Source organism: Anarhichas minor, unplaced genomic scaffold, assembly GCF_050575085.1.
Source record: "Anarhichas minor isolate MPS153535 unplaced genomic scaffold, ASM5057508v1 ptg000027l, whole genome shotgun sequence".
Classification (NCBI taxonomy): domain Eukaryota; kingdom Metazoa; phylum Chordata; class Actinopteri; order Perciformes; family Anarhichadidae; genus Anarhichas; species Anarhichas minor.
Genome location: NW_027466473.1, coordinates 2,221,575 through 2,241,982, shown reverse-complemented (window position 1 = coordinate 2,241,982; position 20,408 = coordinate 2,221,575). Strand labels below are relative to the sequence as shown.

At 42.1% G+C, this 20,408-nt stretch overlaps 1 protein-coding gene across 3 annotated transcripts; it reads right to left on the bottom strand.

Moving 5' to 3' along the window:
* Window positions 1–1,982: 1,982 nt before the first annotated feature.
* On the bottom strand, window positions 1,983–19,934 carry hyou1 (hypoxia up-regulated 1). Of its 3 annotated transcripts, none has more exons than XM_076102212.1 (24): window positions 19,760–19,931; window positions 18,653–18,728; window positions 18,325–18,418; window positions 18,099–18,177; window positions 17,791–17,945; window positions 17,423–17,499; window positions 17,159–17,340; window positions 16,465–16,580; window positions 14,688–14,874; window positions 14,316–14,450; window positions 13,784–13,866; window positions 13,349–13,481; window positions 12,919–13,106; window positions 12,572–12,710; window positions 12,195–12,252; window positions 10,412–10,488; window positions 10,084–10,257; window positions 8,727–8,890; window positions 8,555–8,642; window positions 8,121–8,377; window positions 7,960–8,044; window positions 7,006–7,270; window positions 6,795–6,902; window positions 1,983–2,104 (listed from the first exon to the last, which is right to left on the bottom strand). In XM_076102212.1, the coding sequence occupies exons 2-24, from the start codon at window positions 18,720–18,722 to the stop codon at window positions 2,055–2,057; spliced, it is 2,964 nt and encodes a 987-aa protein (XP_075958327.1). In that variant the 5' UTR covers window positions 18,723–18,728; window positions 19,760–19,931; the 3' UTR covers window positions 1,983–2,054. The 3 variants fall into 3 exon arrangements, with proteins under 3 accessions (XP_075958327.1, XP_075958328.1, XP_075958329.1); XM_076102213.1 differs by lacking the exon at window positions 1,983–2,104 and adding an exon at window positions 4,211–5,119 and having other exon boundaries at window positions 19,760–19,932; XM_076102214.1 differs by lacking the exons at window positions 1,983–2,104; window positions 6,795–6,902; window positions 7,006–7,270 and adding an exon at window positions 7,306–7,497 and having other exon boundaries at window positions 19,760–19,934.
* Between the last annotated feature and the right edge of the window lie 474 nt (window positions 19,935–20,408).

Sequence of the window (20,408 nt, the reverse complement as noted above, 5' to 3'; positions counted from 1 at the left end):
TGTAATGGCAACATTAGAAAAAACAATTCAGTCATTTTAGTTTATCCAGCTGGATTGGAAAAAAAGTGTGTAGCAGATATGTGGAGTCACTCTTTCAATGTGAGGTCATCCTCGTCTTACAGCTCAGTTTAGAACTAGCTCAGTGCACACACACACACTCTCTCTGGCCACTTTATATACACTCTTGTTAACACAAATAGCTAATCAGCCAATCACATGGCAGCAACTCAATGCATTTAGGCCTCTAGACGTGGTGAAGAGGACTTGCTGAAGTTCAAAGTGAGCATCAGAATGGGGAAGAAAGGGGATTTAAGTGACTTTGAACGTGGCATGGTTGTTGGTGCCAGAAGGGCTGGTCTGAGTATTTCAAAAACTGCTGATCTACTGGGATTTTCACACACAGTCATCTCTAGGGTTTACAGAGAATGGTCCGAAAAAGAGAAAATATCCAGTGAGCGGCAGTTGGGACGAAAATGCCTCGTTGATGTCAGACGTCAGAGGAGAATGGGCAGAGTGGATGGAGATGATAGAAAGGCAACAGTAACTCAAATAACCACTCGTTACAACCAAGGTCTGCAGAATACCATCTCTGAACACAACACGTGGAACCTTGAAGCAGACGGGCTACAGCAGCATAGACAACACCGGATGTCACTCCTGACAGCTAACAGGAAACTGAGGCTACAGGCTCACCAACATGTAACAGAAGATTGGAAAAACGGTCTGATGAGTCTTAACTGCAGCTGTGACATTCAGATGGTAGGGTCAGAATTTGGTATAAACATGAAAGCATGGATCCATCCTGCCTTGTATCAACGGTTCAGGCTGGTGGTGTACTGGTGGTGTGGGGGGGGGGGTATTTTCTTGGCACACTTTGGGCCCCTTAGTACCAACTGAGCATGGTTTAAACGCCACGGCCTACCTGAGTATTGTTGCTGAGCATGTCCATCCCTTTATGACCACAGTGGACCCATCTTCTGATGGCTACTTCCAGCAGGATAATGCACCATGTCACAAAGCTCAAATCATCTCAAACTGCTTTCTTGAACATGACTGAGTTCACTGTACTCCAATGGCCTCCACAGTCACCACATCTCAATCCAACAGAGCACCTTTGGGATGTGGTGGAACGGGAGTTATTATGATTCAAGCAATAATTAGAACATTAAACTCAACATGAACTACAGGGGGTGAGTAATGCTGGACGTTTCACTCTAGGATACCAGCCGTCGTTCTCTATAGTTCACGTTAGTAGAGGCTGCTGCTTCTAAAAGCCAGTAATCACAGTATGACCTCCCATTATACTAACAATATTTATGACAGATTTGTAGTTAATGTTATGATTCATCAGATTAAAGATGCTTTTTATTCAAATTAACTGACTGTACGTCCAATAGTATTAAATACACCATTTGTAAATGAAGTGCTTCCACTTTTTGTCATGGTTTACAAACATAACTGCAAACTATGTGGCCAAATCCATTCTGGATTGGGATCCATTGAGGATCCTCTGAAGAACACCCTGTGCTGTGATGAAGACAGTTTAGTGGTGCTCTTCGTGTTAGGACAAATACTAACCTCACAACAACACAGTGTGGTCGATGATTCAGTGCATAAGACAAAGTTCATGTCCAAACCAGAATATAACAGAACTCGGCCTGGTCAAGTTTCCATATAGTTAGAATGTGGACGAGTGCTGCATACACCTCCCTCTCCATCAGCATGGATGATCTTCCGTTGGATGCGAGAAGGTATTTTGTCTGGACCTGCATCTATAATCTTGGGCTTTATTTTGTTGAACTGCTTCTTCATGGTGTTTACGTGTCCGTTGCTTATAGAATCCATGAAAGACAAAAGAGATGAACAGCGCAGAAGAGGAAGGGGGGGGGGGGGGGCAAGATGAGTAATCTCCAATCAGCTTCCAGCAGTTCAATAAACAAGGACAAAGACCAAATTAAAGAAAAACCAAACAGAAAAAAAACTGAGTGAGAAAGAACTCAAATTTATACACAATCAATAAATAGTGATTTTTTTTTTTCGGCCAGTTCCAGCTGTTATAATTCATCGCCCATGTGGTTTTCAGGTTGGGCCTCCTCCGTTGGTCCTGGAAATGAGGGCAGAGAAGGAAATGAATACTGTGGGTGTGTATGTGGGATTACATCAACTCACTTCATTAGTGCAGAAGAGCATACGCTCTCTCTGTAGAGCATATGTTCACGCTCTCTCTGTAGAGCATATGTTCACGCTCTCTCTGTAGAGCATATGTTCACGCTCTCTCTGTAGAGCATATGTTCACGCTCTACACTGTGTGCACAATTAGGCAAGTTGTATTTTTGAGGATTCATTTTATTATTGAACAACTTCAGTGCTCTCGGTCAATCCAAAATGTTAATAAACCTCAAACCTGAATATTTAAAAAAAGTGAGGTTTTGGCTTTCTCAGGAGAATATCTATGTGTGCACAATTATCATGCAACTAAATGAAAATGTTCCCATCTCACTTGTTTATTTATCTATTAAAGTGATAATAATAGACAACTTAAAATTTATAAATAAACATTTGACATTTAAAAAAAAAAATAAAAAAGCTGGTAGCTAGCTGGTATTATTAAAGATGAGCTAATTGGACCTTTTCGGGTTGAAGATGGACTCAAAATCAACTCCCAAACCTACTGCCAGTTTTTAGAAGACACTTTGTTAAAGCAGTGGTACAGGAAAAAGTCTGCATCTTTCAAGAAGACCATGATTTTTATGCAGGAAAATTGCATCCCATCACATGCATCGAAGTACTCCACTGTGTGGACAGTAAAGGCCTTAAAGATGAAAGAAAAATTACATGGCCCCCCTTCCTCACCTGACCTAAACCCTATTGAGAACTTGTGGGCCCTTCTTAAACGGCAGATTTACAGTGAAGGAAAACAGTACACCTCTCTGAACAGTGTCTGGGAGGCTGTGGTTGCTGCTGCACAAAAAGTTGATCGTCGAGTGATCAAGAAAGTGACAGAATCCATGAATGAAGGCTTATTACCGTTATTGAAAAGAAGGGTGGCTTCATTGGTCACCGATTTCTTTTTGGTTTGAAATGTTTATTTTCATCCGTTTAATTAAAGTGAGAATAATAAAACAAACAAGTGAGATGGGAAAATCTTCATTTAGTTGCATGATAATTGTGCACACATTCTCCTAAGAAAGCCAAAACCTCTTACTTTCTTAAATATTCAGGTTTATTAACATTTTGGATTGACAGAGAGCTCTGTAGTTGTTCAATAATAAAAATAATCCTCAAAAATACAACTTGCCTAATAATTGTGCACATAGTGTAGTACACGCGCACAGTGCCGAGTCACCTGAGCCCATGACTACTGATCTACTAGGGCACACAAAGCTGCTGCTATGGTGAAGACTGGTTTAAGTAGAGGCTCATCATCTCAGCAGCTTTGCTGATGTTAGAATACTCATAGAACCAATATTGAATCATAAGACATCAAATGATTTGAATGTTCTTTTACAAAGCCTGTCTGTAATGTCAGTGAGAGAAGAATGACCTTTAGCTTTGTGTACATCGCTTTCAGCACCAAAAAAGTAGCAGACTGCTACTTTGGATGAGAATGTAATAAATTGCATCACATTGTTATGCAGGATTTATTACTACAACAGAAACACAATCTATCATTCCATGTCATGTTTTTTTTATTATGGTTTATTGTCCAGAAGGGATCAATGTTAAGTTGTTAAAGTACTTGAAAAATGTAGATTATATGAAGAGTATTTGTTTTTCCTAACCAAAGACGATAAAATTCAAGTGAAACCGCCAGAGTTGCTGAACAGATCAAGTTATTTACTGATAAAAATCAATCCCTCAGGTTCACCCAGGAAAAAAAACGAGTAACAGGTAAAGCTTTCAAAGCAGATTCTACACATGTGAGAAAAATAACCACATGTTGTCAGAGTTGGTCCCCTGGAGGATGAATGAGCTCATTGCTGTATCGTACCTCACCAGGGGTCTCACTTATAAACGATGCGTACGAACATTTTATATATATATATATATATATATATATATATATATATATATATATATATATATATATATATATATATATATATATATATATATATATATTTAGAATATCAAAAAGTTGACTTATTTCACTAATTCCATTCAAAAAGTGAAACTTGTCTATTATATTCATTCATTACACACAGACTGATATATTTCAAATGTTTATAACTGACAACTAAGGAAAATCCCAAATTCAGTATCTCAGAAAATTTGAATATTGTGAAAAGGTTCAATATTGAAGACACCTGGTGCCACACTCTAATCAGCTAATGAACTCAAAACACCTGCAAAGGCCTTTAAATGGTCTCTCAGTCTAGTTCTGTAGGCTACACAATCATGGGGAAGACTGCTGACTTGACAGTTGTCCAAAAGACGACCATTGACACCTTGCACAAGGAGGGCAAGACACAAAAGGTCATTGCAAAAGAGGCTGGCTGTTCACAGAGCTCTGTGTCCAAGCACATTAATAGAGAGGCGAAGGGAAGGAAAAGATGTGGTAGAAAAAAGTGTACAAGCAATAGGGATAACCGCACCCTGGAGAGGATTGTGAAACAAAACCGATTCAAAAATGTGGGGGAGATTCAGAAAGAGTGGACTGCAGCTGGAGTCAGTGCTTCAAGAACCACTACGCACAGACGTATGCAAGACATGGGTTTCAGCTGTCGCATTCCTTGTGTCAAGCCACTCTTGAGCAACAGACAGCGTCAGAAGCGTCTCGCCTGGGCTAAAGACAAAAAGGACTGGACTGCTGCTGAGTGGTCCAAAGTTATGTTCTCTGCTGAAAGTAAATGTTGCATTTCCTTTGGAAATCAGGGTCCCAGAGTCTGGAGGAAGAGAGGAGAGACACACAATCCACGTTGCTTGAGGTCCAGTGTAAAGTTTCCACAGTCAGTGATGGTTTGGGGTGCCATGTCATCTGCTGGTGTTGGTCCACTGTGTTTTCTGAGGTCCAAGGTCAACGCAGCCGTATACCAGGAAGTTTTAGAGCACTTCATGCTTCCTGCTGCTGACCAACTTTATGGAGATGCAGATTTCATTTTCCAACAGGACTTGGCACCTGCACACAGTGCCAAAGCAACCAGTACCTGGTTTAAGGACCATGGTATCCCTGTTCTTAATTGGCCAGCAAACTCGCCTGACCTTAACCCCATAGAAAATCTATGGGGTATTGTGAAGAGGATGATGCGAAATGCCAGACCCAACAATGCAGAAGAGCTGAAGGCCACTATCAGAGCAACCTGGGCTCTCATAACACCTGAGCAGTGCCACAGACTGATCGACTCCATGCCACGCCGCATTGCTGCAGTAATTCAGGCAAAAGGAGCCCCAGCTAAGTATTGAGTGCTGTACATGCTCATACTTTTCATGTTCATACTTTTCAGTTGGCCAAGATTTCTAAAAATCCTTTCTTTGTATTGGTCTTAAGTAATATTCAAATTTTCTGAGACACTGAATTTGGGATTTTCCTTAGTTGTCAGTTATAATCATCAAAATTAAAAGAAATAAACATTTGAAATATATCAGTTTGTGTGTAATGAATGAATATAATAGACAAGTTTCACTTTTTGAATGGAATTAGTGAAACAAAATCAACTTTTTGATTATATGACAGACAGACAAGCTGTAAAATACCGTCGACTAGCGTTAAAGAACTGCAGAACAGAGAGCGTCATTAGTTTTCAATAATCTTCTAATACTGGGCATATATCACCAAGTACGATATGAATTTTCAGTAACTGTTGCTGCAGTGAACAAGACTTTATTGATTAATTTATAGTTTATTCTTTAGTGATAGAGCATGCTGAACACACTGTAAACAGCTCTCTGATGTATCGGAGCTCACTGCGGTGACCATCACTCACTCACCTGGCAAAGCTTCGCCAGCGATTAATGATTGTGGAAATGATCAAAGTGTGGAAATAAAGCCAGTGACAGCTCCCGTACAATCACTCCATATCTTTATTCTTATCCATCAGTCCTAATCATAATGCCATAAGAAAACCTAAGTAAATAAATAAAGTTCACCAATCAAACTTCCTTTTTTTTGTTAAATGAGTGGTGAATACACCGATTGTCGCGATTATTTTGGAGGCAATCAGTCCGATTGCTGTAAATATAAATACTACGGTGAAACTCGTGATGTGTTAATTTGCATGATAGATACTCTGGAACTGTTAGGACTGATAAGACTGTAAATGAAAGATCTAGGAGTAAACGAGTGTTCTTCCTCTTGGTAGTCTCTGTGATTCACCACTTATCAGCAACTCATGTTTATGCATCAACATTCATAAGGTGCTTTTCATTGACCATATATGCTGTGTAGAGGGCAGGATGTGAGGCTGAACCAGCTGCGCACGTTTACAGGTTGATTTGGGATTTAGAAAAGGAAATAGCTCACTGGCAAGCGTACACATGGTTTTATAAATCTGAACATGTTTTGGCATAGGTGGATTTCCTCTTTTGAACGTACGCAAACATTTAGTGTGGAGCCTACGCACTGTTGTATAAAGGAGACCCCTGGACTTTACATGGTTACTGCATAAAGTAACAGAACGTTTGACAAGCATGCAGTAATCTAATGTTCCATTTGTGTCAGCGAGGAGTTCATTCTGTTCAGAGGAGATTTCTGAGCCTGCAGTTTAATGTTTTGGACCACATTGAATGTTTTTCAATTATTTTGTCCACCCCTTAAAGTTCTCCGGCATCATCAGCAACAGGTTTGGCAGACCGACCTGTAGTTGTGGTTTCTTCTGTGGGCTGTGATTGGCTGTCAGAGTCTGTGTGTACAGTGCTCTCTTCAGTGGGAGGGGCTTCGCCCGGCTGCACCGCCTCTGGGTTTTCTAGAATTTATGAAACAATACATGAGAAGTTATTTTAAGCCTCATTACAGCTCATACATGGAAACAATAACCAGCCAGATGGGAGTTCTGCTGTTGGACCCACCCGTCTTTGCGTCGGTGCTCTCCTCTGTAGGGGGGATGACTTTCTCCTCGGCTGTTGTGTTGTTGGCCTTGCTGCTTTTATCAGAGCTGGTGCCGTTCTTGGCTTTGGCTTTAGCTTTGGGCTTAGCAAACTTGGCCTTGTTGAGTAAGTAGTTCACCTCTCGATCCAGAAGAGTCAGCTTGGACTCGATGTCTTTGGACAACAGGATCGGCCGCTCTATTGGAGAGATTTTCTCCTGCTCTGCTACCGTCTCATTCTTCCATGTCTGGAGAAGACAGACAATTTGACACCTGAAGGTTAGTTTACGTGATACAACTACTCCGCCTGTGGAGACTGTTCTAAATGTATTCTGTGGCCCTGGAAGGACCTTTTTAAAGCTGGTATGGAGAGTACGAAAGATATTAAAAAAGTGTCCAACCTTAAAACCCAGCCCAGTGTTGCCAACTCTTTCCAAAGAAAGTAGTTAGCAGCACTTAGCAAAAGTAGATAAATCTAGCAAGAGAAAAGCAGAATGAAAAGAGTGGTCGGGTTTATTACAGTCCTGTGACAGTCACAGGATTTGTTTCTTTTCCCCCCCACAGCATTTGATTCAGATTGCCGTCTGGATGTAAAAAGAATTGAAACAAATAAGACAAAATGTTTTTCAGGAGGACAATAAATCTCTAACATTATGATCTGGCATCATAGAGTTTTAGCAATGAGGCCATTTACCAGCCGAAGAGGACCTAAAGAAAGTCAATAGTAAGATGCATTATGGGAAATGAGCATTTGACCCCATTCTAGAAACTTAGTCAGGGCTTCCTCTGCTGCTTCAATTTGGACTATTCTGTTCCATTTCTCCCCTAACTTTATTGAAAAGTGATACTAAAGTTTGCGGAGTACCCTTTTAAGGAAACGGAACTATCCGTAGTCGTATGATGACAGCATGTCAACATTAACACATTCACCACCTACCGTTGTTTCGTTGATCACTTTTTCTAACGTATTCAGCTCAACTTCAGTAAAGATTTGGTCATCCTCTGGGATCAGTTTGGCACTCCTTTAAAAGAAAAAGAAATATTAGTCAACACAAAAACACTGAGCTCACATCTCGCCCTCTTCCTTTCAGCTCTCACCTCAAGAAGAAGCTGGAAGTGTTGAGCATGCTGTCCAGGGCGGCCAGGCGGTCTGGCCACTTGCGTCGCTCCTCTACCCTGAAAAACATGTCCTTGCACAGGCTTTTGAGCTGAGACAACTTCTCTCTTAGCTGCTTGGTGGTGGCCGTGTAGCCATCCTCGTCCATCCACTCCGACGCCTCGCTCAGCTTGGAGGAGAGCTGCTCCTTCTCCTCCTCAGACACCACCAGCTGGTAATCCTCCTGGTACAGCTTATCCTGTAGGAAGAACCAAAGTATTGTGTGTGAGATCTTTTCTCTCTAGCCTACTTCCTGACTACACTGGTTGGATCTTTACATTAAAGGATTTAACATCTGGGATTGATGTTGGCTAGGCTGCACTGGCAACTACAATTTCTTTAAAACAAAAAGATGAAGCTCAAACATGTTGCTCACCTGTGTCTCAAAGATAAACGCTTCCAGACTGTTCAGTGACTTTTCCCTTTCCTGTTTGGCCAGGTCTCTGTCTGTCAAATCCTGCAGCCTGAAAAGATACAAAGAATTGTCTGTCTAAAACGGAGAACCGAAAAAACACGAGAGCTGACAGAAATAGAAATCGCTGCTTTACTTCTTCTTAGAGGAAGTGACATCATCTGCCGTGGGGTTCAGGATGTCGTTGATGACGAGTTCCACCAAGATGTCATCAGCAATCTTGCTCTTTTTTTGAGGTTTTGCCTTTTTCTCTGCATCCTTCTCTGCCTCAGCATTCTCAGATTTCTCTCCATCCTCATCCTTTACCAACAGACATGTGGTTACTTTCAACACCAAGTCGGTTATTCTTTTTGAATATAGATTTCCTCCAAGTGCTGTGCAGACCCACCCCACAGACAGTCTAATGATGAATTCACATCAAAGGGATTCTCAGGCCATGTCCACACTACTACGTTTCCATTTGAAAACTCATGTGTTTTGCTACGTTTACACTGAGCGTCCACACTACACCGGCGTTTTTGAGCACGAAAACGGAGGAGTTTGAAAATGATGACGCCCACACACATGTTCGCTACTTGATTGGTTCCATGACGAGTCCTTCCCTGATTCGTCACACCCCTATCATGCGACCGTTTCCGGGAAAATCATAAACAGCACTGATTACCGATCGACTACCAGGTTAATTTAACATGGACAACCGATTACAGGTGTTGCTGACCTTGTTGTCTTTACTAGCAGCTGTTGTCCAGTTTAAGTCATTTTTGCGGAGGAAGCAGCTGTTATTGGAGCGACTAGTGAGCGGCGTGACCAGCGGTGTTATCAGACCTACAGAGCGGACGTCTGAAGTCACGGTTAGCAGCTTTAGGGAGGGTGATGGACACAAAACGGAGGACTTTCCTGTCCTTATTAATGCCAATTGTGTTCTGCACAACTATTGTGAAGTCTGCAGATAAAATGTAAAGGAACAAAAGCCGTAATTGTTCTCCAGTAGACAGACTTCAGCCATCAGCAGCGCTACGAGTGCGAACAGACAACAACGAAACCAAGAGGGAACGAGTGAGAGACGTGTGTTGACCACATTTATGGATCCATAATCTAGTAAACTTTTATGTGCAAGTGCTCATCTTAAAGTAAGTTTGATGTGTGAGAGATAGATAGATAGCGCAAGACCCGCAGCGCTGTAACCAAGTCTGAAAAATAAAACTTCTAAAACTTTCCACGAAATGTGTCTGTTTGAGTTTATAGAAGAAGATCTTGAGTATCAAACACGACCTTTCATTAAAGACTACTTTATTACTTGGTCGTATTTTTTTTAAACTAAGCAACCAATCTACTTCCTGTTTACACCGCCACCGACCCACATGCCCAGTGTACGTGAATAGTAATGTGATATTTGTTTTCAGGCGTTTTAGTCTGGACTGAGATCGTTTTTGTTTTAAAACTCGTAGTAGTAGGGATATAGCCTCAGAGAGAGTATGTGTAACGGACCTTACCTTGGCATCAGTCTTGCTTCCTGCCTCCTCTGTCTTCTCCTGATTTTTCTCTTCACCTGCACTTTTCTCTTCATCTTCCTGCTTCTCTTTGGCAGCCTCGTCCTTCTCGACCTCGTCCTTACTCTCCTCTTCCTTGCCGTCCTTTCCAGACTCTGGAAGCACTTCCTCCTCGTCCTGGACACAGGAAACAATGTTAGCTACAATCTCAGGACGGGCACATCTGAGCATCATCAATATGTTGTCAAACCTAGGTGCAGCAGTGTGAAATCTGTGTATGGTTAATAAACATACCCCTGAGCCTGCCTAACTGATACAGAGCTACAATTACCTGGACAGGTTCAGTTACATTTGAGGCGGGTTCTGACGATCCTCCTCCAAACAAGGTGGAAATGGTGTTACCCAGTTCTGAAGGAGAGCAAAGTGTAGGCTCAGTTAGTCAGTAATAATGAGTCCTATAAACTAAAAGACAGGCGGTAGAACTACATGAGTCAGTAATCATGTTACATGTGAAACATGTAGCACTTTCAAAGTGTTACTCCTGAATAATGTTCTAAAAGCTGCTACAAAGCAGTCATCTCAGATGAGCAGTAAACTCTTGGCCAAAAGTTTTGAGAATGACACAATTAGTCTGCTGCCTCAGTTTTTATGATGGTAATTTGCATATACTCCAGAATGTTATGAAGAGTGATCAGATGAATTACTAGTAAGATTGCACCTAAATCAACCATTTATCAGATCATCAAGAACTTCAAGGAGAGAGGTTCAATTGTTGTGAAGAAGGCTTCAGGGCGCCCAACAAGTCCAGCAAGCGCCAGGACGTCTCATAAAGTTGATTCAGGTGCGGGATCGGGGCACCACCAGCACAGAGCTTGCTCAGTAATGGCAGCAGGTGAGTGCATCTGCACGCACAGTGAGGCGAAGACTTTTGGAGGATGGCCTGGTGTCAAGAAGGGCAGCAAAGAAGCCACTTCTCTCCAGGAAAAACATCAGGGACACACTGATATTCTGCAAAAGGTACAGGGATTGGACTGCTGAGGACTGGAGTCAAGTCATTTTCTCTGATGACTCCCCTTTCCAATTGTTTGGGGCATCCGGAAAAAAACTTGTCCGGAGAAGAAAAGGTGAGCGCTACCATCAGTCCTGTGTCATGCCAACAGTAAAACATCCTGAGACCATTCCTGTGTGGGGTTCCTTCTCAGCCAAGGGAGTGGGCTCACTCACAAGTTTGCCTAAGAACACAGCCATGAATAAAGAATTACCATCCAATTACCAAAACATCCTCCGAGAGCAACTTCTCCCAACCATCCAAGAAAAGTTTGGTGATGAACAATGCCTTTTCCAGCATGATGGAGCACCTTGCCATCAGGCAAAAGTGATAACTAAGTGGCTCGGGGAACAAAACATCGAAATTTTGGGTCCATGGCCAGGAAACTCCCCAGACCTTAATCCCATTGAGAATTTGTGGTCAATCTTCAAGAGGCGGGTGGACAAACAAAAACCCACAAATTCTGACAAACTCCAAGCATTGATTTTGCAAGAATGGGCTGCCGTCAGTCAGGATGTGGCCCAGAAGTTAATTGACAGTATGCCAGGGCGAATTGCAGAGGTCTTGAAAAAGAAGGGTCAACACTTAAAAATATTGACTCTTTGCATAAACTTAATGTAATTGTCATAAAAGCCTTTGACACTTATGAAATGCTTGTAATTATACTTCAGTATACCATAGTAACATCGGACAAAAAGATCTAAAAACACTGAAGCAGCAAACTTTGTGAAAACCAATACTTTTGGCCAAGGCTGTACTGTCCTGATGTGTGCAGAGATGTATGTGCTTATTTATATTCAAAGTAAACACAGAGGACGGCCGTGTGTAGCGGCACTGCGCTGACACATCACATCAGTGTAATGCTGATTTACACACATCTGTTAATTTACAGTTGAAGTACTCATTAATTGCTTAGCATTTGCTCCAAGTATGTAGTTCTTAACTCCCTTTGCGCTGATCATACCGGTGACCACGAACGGTGTCCACGGAAAAAAAGCTGAAGTGCTGCTCTTCTAACACTGGTCATAGATTTTTGATGTTACAGATCTATGTTTGCAAAACCCACTAGTTAATGTTGATTCCTCTTCTTTCTCCTCCACAATGGTTTCAAACACAGACTCCACCTGTGGATGACAACAATAACATTAAAATCTTCATTGATACAAATGAAAATGTTTTGATTGTGCGATTAATAAAACAACAAAAAAAAAAATAGTAGATTTGACATGTGTCCCTCCTTTATACCTGAGCTAGAGCCTGGTGCTTCTTGTACAGCCATTATTTCATGCTGTGTGCAAGTGTGACATGTCTATAATCACACATACATGTATTGTTTGGAGGTCTGACATACCAGAAGGTAAAAACACTGAAATGCTGAGCCCTCACAACAAAGAGGAGCTACCGGACCAGTTACAGGTTTGGTAGAGTGACTGTGTGACTGACCCGATCCAGCAGCAGCACCCCACTTTCATCCATGTTGAAATGGGCTTTGATGCCTTTTGACTCTGCGTCTGTGTGCTTCTGGAAGCTGTCGCCTACTCCAGACAGTTTGACTGTGGTCAGGTTCAAAGAGCCAAACACACTGTGAAACACAGGCAGAGAGGAGAGCAGGGCTTCATTCACATCATGACGGAACACAGCGATTGCCAAAAGCAACATGGGAGGATAATACATTTGAAGTAGAATGCTATAACCCATAATAAAACATTTTCTGTACACTGGTTGCTTTTTTATTACTATCCGTTCAGCGAAGTCATTAACACTGCTAACGTAGCTAGCAACTAACTAACCTGAGGTCGTCCTGACTGAGGAAGCCGAGGTCGCCGTAGTTGATGTTGAAATCAAAGTCAGAATTGTAGCGGTTGAATGTGATGACCTTGCGCTGGGGGTAGGGCGCCATCCTCTGGAAGAGGATGCGCTTGTTGTGTTTAAGGCTCTTGATCCCCTCTTCCTCCTCCGTCTCTCGTGTGAACTCCACCTGATGGAGTTATATAACGTGGTGTTAACACGGCTTCGATTTAGGATGTATTTTTACATCTAATGTTGTAAATGAACAATGCAGCCTATATGGATTTTAGTCCTGTTCAAAAAGAAAAGGCAACAATGTAAAAATGAGGGACAGTACATATATAAAAACAAACAAAAAAACAACTGCATATCCATCAAAGGGGATGTTATTCAGACTCCAGCAGCCCGAGGCAGTGAAGGACCTGCACTGACCTGGATGGGGAAGACTGCTGCGTCTCGCACCAGGAAAGGTTTGACCTTGAAGGCCTTGCTGAGGGCTGCGGCCTGGTACACGGCGCCCATGGCTGCTGCCTCGTCTGCGTTGATGTTCTTCCCCAGCTCATCCCTGCACAGACAAATACACCATAACAGCTGCAGCTCCTCTCAATCCAACAGAACCTGCCGAGGTAAAACTCAGCTTTCTCTAATTCATCACAAGCCTGTTAATTGCAAAGTAGGTTTTCACATAACAGGTATTTGCTTTGGTGCATAAACAATACAACTATAAAATAAAAATAGAAGTCAAGAAACATAAATATAGAATAGAAGAACTACAATAAGAATATATAAAATTACTATTAAATATGTACAATATATCTCAAATGAAAGATGCTGAAAGGTAAAGTTATTCTGTGTGCTGACACCTACTTCTCCACAGCTTTGAGCAGCACTTCCTGAACCTTGGGAACACGGGTGGAGCCACCTACTAAAATCACCTGCTCAATTTCATCCTGTTGGCAGAAATAAGAACTCAGATTCCCAGCAGTGATGCAAACATCCATTCATTTGTACTCACCATTTCAAAAATAGTTCACATTTCATCTGTCCAAACAGCTTAAGATGCAAATGACCTAAACATGTTTTGTCAAAATGAGTTTTGCTTTCGTACCACTAATCACTTCATTTACCAATCAAACCACATTTTGTTGTAATGCAGTTCCAGTGCACACAAACTTTTCAAATGACAAAGACATCTTGTGTCTGGCAGTTAATCTTCTTTACAAAGTGGTTGGCTGCACGACAATACCATATCATATGTATATAGGAGTCCATACACTTTCATTTCTATCTAACTTTCCTGCATCTGCAGTGACATCCAGGGATCCCCAAAGTTTCATCTTATCCTGTCATGTGGGACAAACAAGATGCACTGGATGAAACGTCTACTGACAATACTAACCAACTTCATTTCTGCGGTGGCGAGAGCATCCTGCACCGGACCCGGCACTCTTTCAAAGAGATCAGCACACAGCTCTTCAAAATCAGTCCGGGTCACCTTAGCTTTGAAGTCAATGTCATCCAGCAAACCTTCCACCTGAAAACAAAAACATGTTTTCTTTCACTGCATTGGTGCTGCATCCAGGAGCTCCATCTATTAGGAGTCTATCACTGATCTGACTTCTCATAGAAATAACCAAGAGACTGCAACATTTCAAACACCTTGAAAACAAGGAATTTAAGATTTTGAAAATATTAGTCTTAAAATTTGGAGAACTTTGTTTTCGACGCACAACAAGCAATCTGGTGTGAGTGTTCACGTCCCTGGACTCACCTGGGCCATAAAATCCACATTTGCACTGAGCACCGTCTTGAGCCTCTGAGCCTCTTTGAGAAGCTTGGCCATGGCCCGGTGGTTCTCCCTCACATCCTTCTTGCTCTTCTTCTGTTCGTTGAACAGTTTGGCCAAGTGGTCCCGGAGACGCAGGTCCATCTCAAAGCCCCCCAGTCCACGGTCAAACCTACATCCAGAACAAGAGAGAACACCTTAGACTGAGGACATGTGGTTTGGGGGGGGGTTTCAATCCGCTCAATCAAAAACCACAAGCATTTACCATCTTTTATATTGAAAGACTCAGATGGTCTTATCTGTGGATGTTGAAGAGCTTTAATGGCTCAGGTAGGATCAGAAAAAGAAAGACAGAATTTCACCATACAACCCAGGTTCTGTCATAAAACCTGATAATTATTCCTTTACCCTCAACCATCTTTATCCATACATTTAAGTGGGTGGCTGAGTGTGCGGAGGGGATTTTATCAGCACACCAGCTCCTGGTCCATGTTGAGTGTACTTAAGATTGATTTATCAGTTTTCAGATACTGGTTTTACCTGAGCAAGTAGTACTAAACACTTCCTGGGAAATACATCAGCAGAGTTTGGCTCCTGGGGCAGCGTTTATAAACTCCGATTCTCTTATTCCAACATGGCAGCTCAGGATAACAGAGGACAACGTTGTATTAAATCTTTAGACTCATCAGAAATACAACATGTACCCATTATTGTCTTTTATTGAAAAACAAACAAACACATGAACTGTTAATCAGGTCAATGAATTATACATGCAACATTTCCATCAGGTAGACCGGATCCTAGGTTTAATTCTTTGAGCCCCTTTTGCCCACAGACTCCCAGTACTTTTGCTCTCTGTTTTGGTAACAGAAAAAGTCAGACTTCAAACTGTATCACATCCTAATTGTGAGATTATATTATATACATTTTACCTGACTGAATAACCCACAGGTCTCAGTGTTGGACTAAGATAAACATGCCTTGTGATACAGGACCCTGGCTTACGGACAAATCTGGATTCCTTCCTAATCTTAAATCACACTTTTAGGTTTTTCCCTTCTATTTAACCACTGAAAAATATTGGATTTATATTTTTGTCTATCCACAAACCACATTGTAAAATCTGCTCTGTACAAAAAACTAAACTTGCACAGCGAGACCGGGCGGTAATGAACAACCTTATTTCATAAATGCATTTTTCATGTCAGAAGGGTCACCAGTCACCACCTCCTCCTACCTTGCTGTTGAAGCTAACAGGAGCTAGCAGCTAAGCAGCAGGGAGCATGAGCCGGCATAGGACAACTTCAGTCTTGTTCGCTTCCAGGACCCTGAAGCGAGCAAGAAAGATTGTAGCCGAACCCTCTCACCCTGGACATAAACCTTTCGTGCCCCTTCCATCTGGCAGGAGGCTGCGGTCCATCGGGACCAAGACCTCACGCCACATGAACAGTTTTTTCCCCTTCTGTAGTCGGGCTCATCAACACAGCCCGGGACCCCCACTGACTCCGTCATCCCCCAAGACAATTTCCTACCGATACACTCCCCTGCAAATCCCTTCTATGTTTCTATATTTAAATACACTTGACACTTTTACATCACTTACTTTATACTTGTTTATAGTACTGTTATCTGTTTGTGCACTTTATTATATATTTTATTGTGAATTTTAATATGTTTCTATTTTTTGCACTGTGTTGATTGTTTAATGTTATGCACCATCTCACTCACACTCAACACTACTCAGCCACAATGCTGGACTCACCCGACTCCTCGGATCTGTAACTGGGGCTGGGTCCCAGCCTCCTTGGTTTTGACTGTCTGATAAGTGACGATGGTGGCCGTTGTGCTGCCTGAGCCCATGTCATAAAACATCACATTCTGAAAAGGGAACAACATCAGACTTTAAGCAATTTGTAGTCACTCAGATGAGCTTGTTTTCCTACACAGTGGCAGATACAGTGGGAATTCTCATCATGCACTGCTCTACCTAATGGTGAGATATATTTAAGGATAAAGCTGTGGATATTCTATATTTGTTATTGTCAACAAAACCAACAATGTGCCAGTCTGTCTCTCAATACTTTCTGACTTCCCTACTCTGTAAAATAGAGGAGAAGTGTGGCATCATATCATTGTGGTCCAACACATGCACAGTAGAATCTGGTCTGCACTTGGAGAGATTCATTTCACGGACGGTTGTAGCCTACTTTATGATATTTAATAAAAGACTATAAACAAATGCTTTCTATCTGAAAATGTTCTATTGCATATTGGCCGCCATCCAGTCGAGCGTACCCAAAGAGCATCTGAGTGGACCATAAACGCTCAGACCTGGTTGCTAGGTACATACATTGTTATTATGGATCTGCATATGGGATTTGTTAATAATAAAAGAAATATAGAATATCACCAGGATGATTCTTAACATGTCTTTGGGAAGAATGCTGGAAGTGCACCTTAACAGTGTTGTCAATGTCTTTCCTCCTGAACACCCCATAGTTCAAGGCCACGGCTGTGTTGTCGTTGATGAGTTGAAGGACCTTTACACCTCCCATCCGTGCAGACTGCAGGACTGCCCTGCGCTCTGCCTGGTTAAAAAAGGCAGGGACGGTGATCACTGCATCTTTGATTGGTTGTTCTGTGATCAGGAGGAGGAAGAACTTAATAGATGCTTCACATATTCAAACATTCAGTGATACATCTTCAGAGAGCAAACTGACCTGCGAAGTCCTGAGCGAGTCCACGAGAATAATTGAGCAGCATCCCGAGGAGCTCCTCAGGTGTGAACTGCATTTTTCTGGCAGAACAAACCACACAGAGCCAGATTAGATGACTCAGTCCCAGCCACAATCTATTGATAACGTTTTGCAGGTGCTGCTCTGACAACTGTTATCGTAACTCTAAACGCTACAGTGCCTCAATACTGTAGGGAGTTCTACTGTATACACCATGTAGAAACTAAATGACAGACACACCACCCATATGACTTCTGAGGTCAGGGGTTACCATGCAAATTATTTTACAGTAACAGACAAATGATTTCAGATAGCATGTATTGCATGATGGGAAACGGAGTAAAGAGACTTACTCTGAGTTCTTAAAGTAGACTGTGCCTCTCACTGGGTCTTCCAGTAGTTGGTGCTCAGGAAAACGTTTCTGGTAGAGCGCCACCTGGAGGTTATCGTGCTTTTTGCCCAGGATGCCTTGGAGGTGTCTATAAACAGTTTTGGGGTTCTTCACAGACTGAAACATATCCAATATGTGACCATTAATAGCATACAAGGACAAGATAGTTTAATTTGAACTGTGGAACTATGAGACAGCGTAAAGGATATTCATGAGATTACGCAGATATTCCATCAAACTCTATTCTGGACATTTGAGAAGAAGTCATACCACTCCCAGGGCACTGTCTCCCAAAAGTCTTTCATCTTCCTTCAGACATACGGTTGTGGGTGTTTTCCTCCTCGACTCCCTAAATAAAAACACAGCAGACATTGTGTTGCGCTCCGAAACGTACTTTCACTCTGTATTCACATGGAAATAGAAAACTTGGGTGTGGGCAAGCCAAGTGTGTACGCTCACTGTACCATGATCACGGCAAACACTCAGTGACACTCACTTGTTGAGAACAATCTCCATCGGCACACCAGGTTTCACGATCGCTACTTTCATCCACTCACTGCCCAGGTCAACGGACATGACGGCTACAGTCACTGCAGACACAAAATTACATAAAGACATGAACACCAACGACCCCACAGGTACAGAAGAACTGCATTATGGATCTGGCTTATCCATTTCCAAACACTGATCGATAACGGCTGTATGAAGTGTGACAGTGTTGTAAAACTAGACTGGTGCTTAACGCTCTGTGTGTTTTTACCAGCACCGATCACCACTACGACCAGGGCTTCATGTTAGGGAAATATGTTGATGGATCACATTACCTGTGTGAGAGGGCAACATTGCCAGAACAAGGCCAAAGAGAACAAGTGGCGCCAGCTTCCTTTCCAGCATGATGAGCTGTATGATGAACAGATCAAACATTATAATCAACTGAATCCCTACATGTGTTGTGACAACCTCATCACACACCACCATCAATACAGAACACCTTTAATTCCCAGCTCTTCTTTGTCCTTCCACCTGCAATGTAGAGACACCTATTGTCCAGTCTTGTTGTACTTGTCACTCATTATGTCTGGCAGGTGCAACCCCAAAGAGGAACATTGATAAGCCAAACCTGCCCTTTTTGCTAACTTCACACAGGATATTTACATCAGTCTTTTGATAAATACCATACATTGCTTCTGTTTCCTTGTGGTTCTTCAGTGCTAATATGGCTGTGATCACTGTAACCTAAAGCGGTGCCACTGACAGGTAGTGCCATGGACTTTGCCCAAGGATATGCAAAGCAGTTAATGCACCTGATCACACCCACACAATAGGTGTAGACAGTTCCAAACACGTGGCCTTAACATCATTCACAAGCTTTGATGTTGTCTAAAGCTTTAATATCTGCAATGAACCACTCTGCACTCAGAGGGAAGTATGGGTTTCATTTTCAAAGCTGCAGATGTATCCTGTAGCAAGAGCTTCAGATTCAGTACCGTGACATCAAAACCAGAACATTGTGTGTTTCAGGGAGAAACTTCTGTTCGCCCAGGTGAGACTGTGACGCATGAATGCAAAATGGATGAAATGAAAGCCTCACTGAAATAAAACTAAATGTAAAAACACTCCGGTTTTTAGCTTATGGACATCACTTGGATGAAGTGGCTGGTTGTAGGAGAAGCTGCTGATGTGCATTAGCTAGAACGTTACAGCCACGTCGGATACAATGATTAGTATTTATCGTTAAACCTTAAACGGTTCAAAAACGCAACCGGACAATGTGGACCTTCTCTGGACCTTTCCAGATAAAAGCTAGCGGTACTAGTTGGAAGAAATAGCACAACATAAGTTGACAGCTACTGTTAGCTAGCTCACTGTCTGACAACCATCAATATGTAAGCATGAGTGACACACTGAGCTGTGGCAGGAACTCAACTTACCTTACTACCCGACCACAAATACAAGTGTTGAGTGTGCTTCTCCGAGCGGTTCTGAGGTTCGTTTCCTGGTCTTGCCTTGATTCAGAGCCTCTTTGTGTCACACTTTGCCGTTTTCCGCTCCTCTTATCACCGGTTCGCTCTCAACTACCGGGCCCGGAATGCGGCGTCACCTCATTGGATACACTGATGCCGCTGCGCTGGGAGAAAAACTATTGTCAAGCTAACAACAACAAACATACTGTTTCCGGTTAGCATTTAAGTGCAAAACGCAACGTAGCCTAACAGACAGGTATTGCAACTAACTCTAATAGCTATTTTTGATCGGGCACTAATTCAAAATTAATAACAGTAAATGGGGATCCAAGTAACTATGCAATGCATTTAAAAATAAAATAATAGCTGTGAATGACATTCTAAAAGTAAAGTTATATTACCCTTTTAGGACCCAATAAATAAAGCTAGCAAAACAAACACAGGGAAAGGTGTACAGTGCGATAACATCATATCACTTCACAATTACAGCAAAGTTGTTATTAAAGGGCTAACGCTTAAGTGTTTGAATATTTGTACTGGCAGAGACGATTGATGTGCTCTTGTTTTGAAAGGGAAAACCCCTTTTGTCCGGTAATTAACTCCAGCTGTCTTGACG